Source organism: Eptatretus burgeri, chromosome 5 (genome assembly GCF_056783735.1).
Source record: "Eptatretus burgeri isolate ZD-2024b chromosome 5, Ebu_testis_v1, whole genome shotgun sequence".
Classification (NCBI taxonomy): Eukaryota; Metazoa; Chordata; class Myxini; order Myxiniformes; family Myxinidae; genus Eptatretus; species Eptatretus burgeri.
Window position 1 is genome coordinate 90,778,598 of NC_140965.1, and position 12,989 is coordinate 90,791,586.

The window sequence follows — 12,989 nt, forward strand, 5'->3', positions numbered from 1 at the left end:
GCTTGTGTCAATGCTAGAACACAGAACGGATCAGGATGCAACATAACAAAAGGAACAGTAGAAAAATAAAGGAGGAAAGCCAACAGCAGAGCAGAATGACAATTTCTTTTTTTTGGGGGGGGGGGGGGGTTAATGGGTGTTGAAAAGATCATGATGTTGGTTTGGGGATAATTTGAGATGATGATGAACAGCTGCCTTGAAGACCTGGAGATGAGCATGAAATTGAAAAGAACGTGGAAGTTGATTCCGCAGATGGGCAAAAAAAGAGGAACAAATCAGTGGAGGTGAGCAGTGATGAAACCTGGGGGTGGAGACAAAGCATGGAAAGAGTAGAGGATGCAAAATATGAGAAAGAAGGCAGGAGAAGAGAAAGACACCACCGACCTGTCTGCCATGGATGTGATAGGCCCATGGACTCAGCTTCATCATGGGACATTCCAGTGCTCTTGAAGGCCTTTGTTTCCATGGTGTCAAGGTATGAGGCAGGGGAGCCAGCCCAGAGAAGATAGCAGTATTCCATCAAGCTGAGGATGAGGTATCTATTGTTCAAGTAATGTAATCCCAGTTGCCACAAATGTAGCATTGCTCATGTTCTGTGCATTGATCATATCATCTAAAAATGCTGCAAGAGGAATCTTTTGTACCTTTGGCAATCGATTGTGTCAAGCTGGTCAAGAAACCTGTCTTAGTTTGGTATAATTTGGGATCTAGAAAATAAATTCAGTGTGCAGCGAATGCCAGCTCATGGCCGCAAACCTTTTTGAGTCTGTAGCCCATGCACCGTGCCGTCCCCCGACTAAACTCCCTGCTGCTGCCCCTAACCATGTACCCTGCAAACCCAGACTCTGCTTAAGCTAAGACATAATGTCTCAACTCCATGTATGCCTCCAGGTCTTGTGCTCCCAACCCATCAGACAAGATGTGGTTAAAGATGTGGTTCAAACAAAAGCCACCAACCTATTTAAGATGTGAGGGCAACATATCATATGCGTCTGTGTCATTGCAGGAGATTCCAATAACGTTGAAAGCTTTAGATTTCAGACGAGAAAAGAACCTGTCCTTACGGGGACATTAATTCCCCACTTCAATGATGTCCAAGGTGTATTTTCTTACCTCTGCCACCTAAAGTGGATGGAGGTTATGTTTTTACCCCAGTTTGTCTGTGTGGTTGTGTCTGTTTGTTTGTGAGCAAGATATCTCAAAAAGTGGACGAATTCAGATGAAACTTGATGGACTAGTTGTGTGTGTAACAATAAATTAATTAGACATTGGCGAAGATCCAGATGTGAATACTAGAATTTAATAAGTGATTCCTCACCATTGAGAGACGGGGTCAAAAACGATATATAGCACAATATCTCAAACAGTTATGGATGGATTTGGATGAAACTTGGTGGATGAGTTGGGTATGTCACAATAACAAACCGATTAGATTTTGTTTAAGGTGCAGATGCAGATCTGGCCTCCGAGTGGGTGACAAAATGTAAACCGTTCAGTCCGGTGGAGGTATACATTCTACCAAGTGCCGTTCTAGTTATGACTTGTAATACTGGCCTTCCACCAGATGGCACTATACAATACACATTTATATAGAGACATTTTGGGTCTTCTGCCCATCCTGAACAACCGAAACTATGATTTTTTTTTTTAATAAACCTAAAACCGTCCTATGCACTCCCTGAGTACTACCACCAGTTTTCAACTCATTCTGTCCAGCAGTTCAGGAGTCATAGAAGTCAAACAAACTCACAAGCAGACAGACAAACAAACAAACAGACTCTTCTCAAATTATATACAGTACGACTCCAGAAGAGACAAATGTGATGCATGGGCCCATTGGGGAGAGCACTGCTCCATCGAGATATGGAGAAAGGCCTTGTTGGCCGAGTCGTTCAGATTTTTTTTTCCAAGAAATGACTTGGAACAATGGAAGATACACAGGCTGCATCTGACAAGAGGACAGCTTTGATATATGGTCAGACCAGGAGGTCATGGCTGTTAGTGAGGCCTAGAAGCTCAACAGCCTGAACTTCTTCCAGTGGCTGACCATGGAAATCAATGGCTGGATTCTTCCAGAGCTGCAGGGTGAGAACCCTGTGAGATTTTCCAGGGTTGAAATACTGTACATGTTTCTTTTATCATCGCAGCTTCTAATTAATTCCAAAACAGCAAAGAATGATGCCAGTGCTGCCTGCCTGTCGGTTAGATCGGGTATAGTATGACATCTGCAAAAACGAAAAACGAAGGAAAATTTCAAGAGCATCGGAGAGGTTGTTCATGTACAGTATTGTTTCCACATTTTCGCATCCAGATGTAATTTATTTCTTTTCACCATTACTCATTGCTGTTGGTGAGCATTTTGTGTACTTTTCACAAAGATTAAGGTGAACCACCCTTCTGCATTCGACTCTACCTGGTCTATCTATATCCACCGTAGTATATGTGGAATATCCTGACATGGTATAAGGAGTGTTTAGGAATAAATTACCTTCGTTGAGCAAGTAAGTAGTATTTGTGAAAGTAAATATTTACAAAGATAACACTGGGCTGCATTTGAAATGTTTTTTTCAGAGGTCTAGGTTTTCTCAACGGTCCTCACATGTTTTTTGCATGCTGAATTCAGAAATGTATCTAATTTCGCTCAATCAGGTCAAGTTTTTATGCTATCTTAATTTTAAGGAAAAAAATAATCAAAATTTGTTTTTTTTTTAAATTAGCATTATTTAAATACAAAATCAGACTTACATTGACAGAAAATGTACAAACTATACATATAATGACACACAAGTACACTTAATGTGGAAGAAAGTGCCTTCTCAATTACTTTCATTTCAATTTCAGATAAATATAGATAAATCGTTGTTTCTGGCAACACCCAACTTCAGTCGCTCCAGCAGTCGCTGTTTTCCTTCGTCTTTTTAATGTTGAATTTCACATTAACGGTACTTGTGCGTTATTTTATATTTAGTTTGTACATTTTCTGTCAATGTAAGTCTGACTTTGAATTAAAAAAATGCTAATTAAAAGCACAAAAATTGATTTTTTTTTCCTTAAAATTGAGATAGAGATAAAAACTTGACCTGATTGAGCGAAATGAGATGCATTTCTAAATTCAGCATGCAAAAAACATGTAAGGACCGTTGAGAAAACCTAGACCTCTGAAATGACGCAGACCAGTGTAATCAACCAAGAAAAAAATATATATTTCTGAAAGGTGGATAAACACAGAGTTAGTTCAATGTTATCAGAGCAATCCCCACAAAATGAAAAGTCTTAAGACATACCTTGGAAAGGTCGACTAATCTCTCTTTGGCATCCTCTGAATAATCTTTCTTTAACATCCTCATTGAGATAGGTTTTGCTCTACTGTCTGACTATGTGGGGTAAAGATCACAACTGAGTCATGTGAGACAAGACAAAATCCCCAGTGGGTTCATTAGTTCAGTTTCAGGTGTAGAAAATTTGGATGTCCATGTGAGTGCAATTTTCAGCATCATCCTTTGCACTCCAGGTCAACTTTGTTCGAGTCGCCTCAAGGCAGGAAATTGTTGCGTATTCCTCGTTAAAAGAGGATTATTTCCTTGCCTTCAGTAATACCTTATTACCTCCACCCACTGAAGGTGGATAGAGGTTTTGTTTTTTCACCCCCTGTCTGTCCGTTTGTTTGATTGTGAACAAAATATCTCAAAAAGTTGTGGATGGATTCGAATGATTTTGGTGGAGAGCTTGGGAATGTACCAAGGAAGAATTGATTCGAGTTTGTTGAAGATCCGAAAATTTTTGAAATTATTCTTCACCATTGAGTGAAAGGGTCAACAAAGATATGTAGCACGATATCTGAAAAAAGTTATGAACGGATTTGGACGAACCTTGATGGATGAGTTGGTTAGGTAACAAGAACAAGCGAATTAAATTTTAGTTCAGGTCCGAATCCAGATCCGGCCTATTAGTGGGATACATAACTTAAACTCATCAACTTGACGGAGGTATGCGCTCTTCCGAGTGCCCTTCTCGTTTAAGACGTGGAATGGTTCTGAAAACCGGTTACATGTGCGATTTATTTCTGCAAATTAATATATTTCAGCTTTATTCATGTGGGTTCCACAATAATCATTTTTTCCAGAAATCAGAATCATCTCAGTGGTTCAATCAGTAATCAAGCATCCCAATTTCACATATCCACCGTGCTTGTTTTAAGTATGCTTGGTCTGTGCAGGTCGGCATGGTATTTCATGAGAAAGGTTTTTTTTTTTTGCCAGATACTCAAAAACACAATTTCTCAAAATCAAAATGCCAGTGGAAATGTGAATTTTCCCAATCAATATCTGTAACCAGAAGAAAAACTACATTCAGGAACTCATGTTTCTTTGGCTCAGTTGCACAGCATGATGCAGGGAGCTTAGAGGTATACCAAACACCTGCAAATGCCACAACAGAGTGAAAAAGGCCATCAAGCTGCTGAAGCAGGCAATTTACACCTTGTAACCATTCGGACGGTCTAATTAAGGTTTTGGCGGGCTCGCTAATTGGATATGGTAAGTTAATTGTGCATTACGTTCACATAAAGGTGGTAAGCAGCCCATGGCAAGTGTTAAAGCAGGTGTGACTGCTGAAAAGGGCATAACAATATGGCATTAAAAATATGCTCTCCCCTTGAGTCATAACTGATATGATCAATAATATACAAGATGATTGTAAAATTAATGAAACTCGAGGGCAATAAATGATGGAAAAGCTGCAGCTCATTCAAGCTGCCGACCGACACGTTTCAGCAACATTTTACATACACCCTCTTTCTTGAACAATTGCAGATATAAATAAAGCAAATTTAATTATATACTTCACGAAGGACCAAAATGATGGGATTTTTGAAACACTTCCACACATCTTTCCACATGAACACCTGCACCCCATGCACGTTACCGCTCCACCCCCAACCCCTCTCGTATACCTTCCTGCTATCTCCCCCCAACCTTTGTTACTTCGATTACAAGGGAATGCAAGAAACTTAAACACAGGAGAATGTCATTTAGCTGATCATGCTTGCACTACATCAACACCATATGAATCCAATCTATCAGTTTATTGGTGGTGGTTTATTGGTGGTGGTAAACGTCACTCTTGGTGGTAGGTTAGGAGTGTAGAGAACAGTGGGTCAGGTGGAGCGACATCAATGTGTTTTACATTTTCGTATATATGTATAATATTGTTACGTGGAAAGGGAGGCTTGGGGGGGGGGGTCCATAGCTACACTGTGGTAAGTGAAGTATGGTCCATGTGTTTCGCAGTGGTAAGATTGCCATGTAACAGGAATCTGTCAGAGGAAGTAGTTTTGTTTCATGTAACGCTGATTAAGCATATGTAATATAACCTAACAGTTTTGGATATGCAAAAACTCTTGTTTGTGGGCGGGGCTAGGTGAGGACTTTCCACCAGAGAGACACATGTGTCACGTGTACAACGAAGCAGGTTACGATCTCTCTGGCCAGTGTGTCCCAGCAATGTCGGCGCAGTGGGCTGTGGAACCCAGAAAAAAAAGATGGTACATTTTTTATCGGGGCCACCCCATGGGTGGGACCTAGGAGGAAGACTCCACCCAGGAGAAAGAGAAGCATGGAGGACAAAGGGGAGCTCATGTGCAAAAAGGTTGAGCAAGCGGTTCATCAAGGGTTTTGTGGAAGATTTGGCATAAACCTAAGGTGGTATCACCCTGCCTTTCAAGAGGGGAACAAAGACCTCAGACAGGAGAGTTCCACATTGACGGAGTGCAAAGAAAGATTTTGAGGAGGAAGAAATGCCAACCAGGAGGCCTCGTTGGAGAAAAGAACAAAGATGACCACGTGGCCTGATTGAAGGCCTACTCATCGTTGGCCCTTGCTCGTGGTTGTTTTACTTCATCTTTGGACACCATCTATCGTCACTGGCTCTCGTCTTCTCCTGGTTTCTAAAGTGGGTTGAATTGAATCCTGCGTCCACCCTGCACATCGTAGAGAAAAGGGGAATCCCACCTGCATTATTGTGTTGATGTACAAGTGTGATCTGTGGTGTCCATTGGGTTAGGTTTTGCTTTTATTTCTCCTTCTTTTATAAAAGTTTGCACATCCCCATTTATCTTTTTGTGTCTTTTGACTCGCGTGGTTTGTTCAGTTTATGATAACATCCTGTCGACCCTCTTCCCTGCACTTTAATTTTAAAATAAACCCTTAAAAAGGTAAGAAAACATGTTTCAGCCATCTGCTTTCCGTGAGTGTTTGCCGTCGATTTTGGCTCATCCAAGTGACCTTGGGGAACGGTAAAGAGGAGTAATACTGAACACAGTGCATTAAAAGACCACTTTGACCATCACTCAGAATGAAAGATCCCGGCTCTGAGGGATACTGTATTAATGCATTCGGACATGACGATTATATATATATATATATATATATATATATATATATATATATATATATATGTAGGGTAAGAATACTGATTCTGGCTCACTTTTCCCCATGTAAATGAATGGGGGATTTTCAGCGATTCCCTTTTTTTTTCCCTAAAAATAAACCCCCTTTTTATCCCAAGGTATATTTATTTGTCTCCCCTTTTAACTTGGAGGTTGAACCTCATTGAATTGAACACCTGGGGGTTGAACAGCTCACTCATTGAACCTATAAAGATTTGTTCATTCTCAAATTCCTTCAATAGTTTAATTTTCTTTGCACAATAATCCCCATCTAAAATATTGACAAACAAAACATTTGAATCTTTATATTTTTGAAGATACCCCTTTTGTGCCATTACGAAATGATAAACTTCTCTTAATGCTCTCATCTGGCCACCTCCTGAGCCACAGGTTATTTTTTTGTTAAGCCCCGCCCACTTTTCTTTAAGCCCCGCCCACTTTTGCTAAGCCCCGCCCACTTTCCACAAGGTATTCAATAAGCCCAGCCCACTTTTCTTTAAGCCCCACCCACTTTTGCTAAGCTCCACCCACTTTTCGTGAGGTATTTTTTCTAAGCCACGCCCACTTTGCTAAGCTCCGCCCACTTTTCATGAGGTATTTTTTATAAGCCACGCCCACTTTTCCTAAGCCCCGCCCACTTTTGCTAAGCTCCACCCACTTTCCACAAGGTATTTTTTCTAAGCCACGCCCACTTTTCTAAGCCCCGCCCACTTTGCTAAGCTTCGCCCACTTTTCATGAGGTATTTTTTTCTAAGCCACGCCCACTTTTCCTAAGCCCCACCCACTTTTGCTAAGCTCCACCCACTTTTCATGAGGTATTTTTTCTAAACCACGCCCACTTTTTTAAGCCCCGCCCACTTTGCTAAGCTCCGCCCACTTTTCATAAAGTATTTTTCTAAGCCACGCCCACTTTTCCTAAGCTCCGCCTACTTTTGCTTAGCCCCGCCCACTCTTACATCATTTCCAGTTCATCTCTGACTCACAAAGAAATCACTAGAAAATTACAGGATGTTATGGTTTTGAAAAATTTCCCAATGAAGGCTTGCCTAGGCTTGCCCAGGGAATTTCCAAAGGAAACCACACCCACCAGTCTTTCTCTAGAAAAGCTTCAAACCCAGGCTCCATTTTAAACATTTGTTTTTGCTGGCAATGGTGTGCTGTGTGCTTGCCTGGAACTCTCTGTCTTGTATGGAACTAAACCTTCAAGTTGATGAACTGGATTCAAACCTCTTATCTGTTGAGGTAAGATTTTTATTTTCCTATTTTCAAACTTTGATTGAAGCCTACTCATCGAATAATTAAATAACTTAATTAATACATTATTATTTTCTCTCACAGGAAATTGTATCTGAAATACAAAATGAAAATACTGCTTTTGCTACAACTTGGGGGGAAATTGTTGGCTTGGTTGAAGACCTTATGAGCGACCAAGACCTTGAGTGGGATGACTTTGGGGTTCCTTGGAACTCTCTGACTTGTATGGAACTAAACCTTCAAGTTGATGAACTGGATTCAAACCTCTTATCCATTGAGGTAAGATTTTTATTTTCCTATTTTCAAACTTTGATTGAAGCATACTCATTTAATAATTAAATAACTTAATTAATACATTATTATTTTCTCTCACAGGAAATTGTATCTGAAATACAAAATGAAAATACTGCTTTTGCTACAACTTGGGGGGAAATTGTTGGCTTGGTTGAAGACCTTCTGAGCGACCAAGACCTTGAGTGGGATGACTTTGGGGTTCCTTGGAACTCTCTGACTTGTATGGAACTAAACCTTCAAGTTGATGAACTGGATTCAAACCTCTTATCCATTGAGGTAAGATTTTTATTTTCCTATTTTCAAACTTTGATTGAAGCATACTCATTTAATAATTAAATAACTTAATTAATACATTATTATTTTCTCTCACAGGAAATTGTATCTGAAATACAAAATGAAAATACTGCTTTTGCTACAACTTGGAGCGAAATTGTTGACTTGGTTGAAGACCTTATGAGCGACCAAGACCCACAGAACGAGTTCGTCCTTGATGACCCAACCAAAGAGTTATACCTTGGAGACCAGCAAAATCCTGAACAAGAGTTTTACAGCAATAGTACTCATTGTGAGTTATCAAGACAATACCCACTGAACAAGTTATACGTTGATGAGCCAGAATACAAGTTTTACCTTGGAGACTCACAAATTTTGAAAAAAATCAGTAAATGAGTTCTGCCTTGATGGTTTAAATAACTACCTTGGAGACTTGGAAAGTTGGGTTTATTTTGAAGACTTGAAATGCTACCACTCTTTGGGATTTAAACCTATCAAGAAAGTTCTTACTCCCTCTTTCTATGTCATCAAACCTGAAAGCCTTAAAAGACAGAATTGGAAGAAGAGAAAAAAAAAAAACGTAAAATATATATATAGGTGGAAATCTCATTTTGAAAAAGACATTGTGTTGGGTGAGGAATGAGTTGGGGTTGAGATTTTGAATGTGAGGGTTGGGGTTGAGATTTTGAATGTGAGGGTTGGGACACACACACACACACATACACATCAACAAACAAAAGTTAAGCCTTGACTATTCAGTTGAGGATTCTGTGTTTGGGGTTCACAGATCTAAGAACGTCCACCCCTTGACACACATTATATACTGTTATACACCTCGGACTTGGCCCTCGAGTGTCCACAACGGTGTATAGTAGGAGGGAGTGAAGCGCCAACCTATTGCTCCCATTGCACACACACACATACACAAACAAAAGTTAAACCTTGACTATTCAGTTGAGGATTCTGTGTTTGGGGTTCACAGATCTAAGAACGTCCCCCTTGACACACATTATATACTGTAATACACCTCGGAATTGTCCCTATAGTGTCCACAAAGGTGTATTATCTGCTTAGTTTTGTCTTTTGTAATTCCTGTGAATAAAATGAACCTAAAATCTCTTCCCCTTCCAAATCATATATTTTATAAGTCCAAGAAACCGTATCTATTACATCAACAATTTTAAAAAGTTCTTTCGTCCATCGTTCAGTAAAACCCTTTTCAAAATGAGATTTCCACCTATATATTCTTACGATATCACCAACTTTGAACTTAGGTTTTCTGACATTAATCTCTTTTTCATATTTTAATTTTGTAAATGTTTCTGATGGTTTCATATTTGTTGACGTGTGAATCGTGTCATTATACTTATCCACAATATCCTGAATAAAAGATGACCATTGTTGTGAACCGAGTTGTGTGAATTTTTTATATAGTCTCTCTTTTAAGGTACGATTAAAACGTTCAACAACAACTGCCTTCCCTTCATTAAAAGTACTGTATAATGTAATACTGTTATTTTTTAGAGAATTCATAAATGTCTTGTTATAAAACTCTCTACCCTCATCAGTCCACAATTTTTTAGGTTTTCTCTTACTTTTATTAAATATCTGTTGAAAAGCTAACATAAGAGTATTACCTGTTTTGTTTTTTAAAGGGACAACCCACGCATATCTACTCCTCAAATCAATAACGGTTAAAGCATACTTGTACCCCTTATCATTATTGAGTTCAATCAAATCAGCAGACCAGATATAATCAACTTCCTTGGAATAAACTTTCCTTCTCTGAAACTTTGTGAATATTGGTTTATGTAATTCATCAGCTAATTGCTCTTCAGTCTTAATGGCATCATTAGAGCCTATAAGTTTTTTGAATTTCCAAGTCCAAGTTTCAATTTAGCACTAATCATCTTCTTCACGATGAACCTATCAACTTTTTCTCTCAAGGTTGGATTTTGTATCAGAGACAAATTATACAACATTTCTCTATCGGCTTCATGCTTTTCTTCCAACGTTGTGGTATTCCCATAATCAATATCGTGTCTCATGCACACTTCATCAACTCTATTGATTGGTTTACTCCAGGATTTAGGATTGTCTGCCTCATCTAATCTTTTATCCAAGTTTGTGCCTGGACCACAGAAAGAATACCCTGGAAGATGTAATTCCCCTGGTATTCCAGTAGTTGTAAATTTACTTCCTGATAAAAACTTTTGTATATCTCCTCCGAGTTTGGGTTTGGAGATAAATTGATTTTTTTTTTGAACCACACACCGAACATATACCTTTTTGTATAACCCTGTTATTTTTACTTTTAATATATGAAATATTTTTAGTATTAGTTTTCTTTTTACATTTGAGACAATAACTCATTTATTTATGAGAAAAATTCCTGCAGAGTGCAAAAACCTTTTTAGTTTCCAACATGCACATTTGAATCTTAATTTTTAAAACATAAAGAATCCTAAGAAATGCCTTCACTCTCTCCTCCATTTATTTAAGAAAAAACTTGAATTAAAATGAATAGCTTGACGATGTCAATAGTCTTGAAGAAAATATTGCAAATAGACTTGTCAATTCTTTGTTTTCCTCCTCGGTGGGTTGAGTTATTTTCTGTAATACCACTATTGTTTTTGAATCTCACTGGTTTCCATATTTTGATATTTATTCATTCTCTCTCTTTCCTCCCTCTCTCTCTTCTCCTTTTCCTCCTTCTCTTTCTTCTCCCTCTCTCTCGTCTCTCTTTCCTCCCTCTCTCTATTCTCTCTTTCCTCCTTCTCTCTCTTCTCCTTTTCCTCCTTCTCTTTCTTCTCCCTCTCTCTCTTCTCTCTTTCCTCCCTCTCTCTATTCTCTCTTTCCTCCTTCACTCTCTTCTCCTTTTCCTCCTTCTCTTTCTTCTCCCTCTCCTCCTTCTCCTTTTCCTCCTCTTCCCTCTCTTCTTCAACTCCTTCCTCATCCCTTACTATCCTTGAATCGTTTACACCCCATAGAATATTATACATATATTCATCAGGATTTCTTGTTATTCCTGTATCCAAAATAATTTTTTTACAACAGGAAACCAATAAAATTTCTTTTGAATTTCTAAAAGAGCCTTACCTTTTCTTAACCTTATAATTTTTTCATTATTTAACATTCTAATTAAATCTAAAGTTGTCGGTTTATCAACATCAGCATAATGCCAATCTTTTATTGAAAATACCTCATTCTTATGTTGTAGAACATATTTATTAAAATAACGAATACCCTTTTCTTGAAGGTATGCTTGGACACAGAAATGATAATTTTCTTGAAGCCTTCTTGCTGTCATTTATGTATTAGAAATATATGTTAGAATAATATTATGGCACGAAACACCTCCCCATCTTCCCATAGTTAAATCATTTTGTATTTCCTTACTTATTATATATAATCCTGTTTTTTCTGTTTTCATGAGATAAACAAGGGCAAAACCATTATTATATTTACCCTTATTAAATTCTTTTATTTGTTGTTTACTAATCGTGGCTCCACAAAACTCATTCTCGATACCAAGTGCATAATATTCTTCCTTACGAGACTGATTTAATTGTTCCAGGTCTTCGAGGTTAATTTTAAATGACCAATTATACCCTAAATCATTCATATCATACCCCCATTGTTCTATTCTCATACAAACGATACGCCCTTCTTTATAAAAATTTATTTTAATTCGAACTGTGAATTCTGTATGACCTGGAGATAATATCAACACTTCTGTATCTTTGGAATACACAGCCGTTTTATTTAAGTATATATATTGTGATAAATCGCTTAATCTCACCAAGTCATTCGCGTCAGTCGGGCTTGGATAATTTTTTAATTTATAAGCATTTTTCATGTTAATATTTTTGTTTATATTATATTTATGTCGTTCAGCCTGTGCCTTTGTATAATAATTTGATAAATCAATATCCAGTTCTTGAGATACACCAAAGATAGAACCATCTTTACCAACATAAGTCATTTATATTAGATTAAAAATAATATCATAAAATTTTTTATTTTTGTTGAGTTGAAATAACACATATAGACATAATTGACCACAACACTTGGAATTTAATTCTTGGACTTGAAATGTTTGATAAACACCATTCTGTAAGAATTTTATGACTTCAACAGGTGGTGGAAGACCAAAACTATCAAAATAATATTTGTCTTGACTATTAAAAATACAAACCCAATGAGAACCGTTCCCATCATTATCTTCTAAGTTCATAATAATATTCTTTGTATGTTTCGGCACATTTGTTAATTCATCTCTCATACAAATAACCACATTATGAATTTTTAATTTCTTACAATATTTGGCAAGTTGTAAATTTGATGTTGTATTCTTTCCAAATTCTTTCAACCACTCATCAATGCTCATTTATTTATTAGAAAGATATAATCCATTACCTCTTTTCGTTAATTTTACACCTGCTTGTGCTATAGAAGAAAGCATATCTCCAACTAACAATCTCGCTTTATCAGGCAGACCTTCAAGTTTTTCAGCAAAATCTACAATTACACCACTTCCACTAATTTGTTTCTCCAACTCTTTGTTATGTCTTTCCAATTCTTTTTGAGCCTGGAGTTGAGCCTTCCTTTCGTTGGCAGTTTTCACCGCTGTTGAAATACCACCCGTCAATGCTCCAACCGCACTTAAACCAGCAAATAAAGGAATTAGAAATGGGAGAAATCCTCCACTCGTCTCTCTTAT

At 37.8% G+C, this 12,989-nt stretch overlaps 1 protein-coding gene across 1 annotated transcript; it reads left to right on the top strand.

The window, feature by feature from the left end:
- The first annotated feature begins 7,152 nt into the window (after positions 1-7,152).
- LOC147026934 (uncharacterized) lies at positions 7,153-9,647 on the top strand. The gene is made up of 4 exons (XM_085882836.1): positions 7,153-7,687; positions 7,784-7,978; positions 8,075-8,269; positions 8,366-9,647. Exons 1-4 carry the CDS (start codon positions 7,595-7,597, stop codon positions 8,660-8,662), a joined length of 780 nt encoding a protein of 259 aa, XP_085738962.1. The 5' UTR covers positions 7,153-7,594; the 3' UTR covers positions 8,663-9,647.
- The last annotated feature ends 3,342 nt before the right edge of the window (positions 9,648-12,989 follow it).

Bases quoted from the DNA above. Each gene is read 5' to 3' on its own strand.
- LOC147026934 (XM_085882836.1), top strand. From the start codon at position 7,595: ATGGTGTGCTGTGTGCTTGCCTGGAACTCTCTGTCTTGTATGGAACTA. The intron at 7,688-7,783 runs GTAAGATTTTTA...TTTCTCTCACAG, and splicing joins CAAACCTCTTATCTGTTGAG to GAAATTGTATCTGAAATACA. The intron at 7,979-8,074 runs GTAAGATTTTTA...TTTCTCTCACAG, and splicing joins CAAACCTCTTATCCATTGAG to GAAATTGTATCTGAAATACA.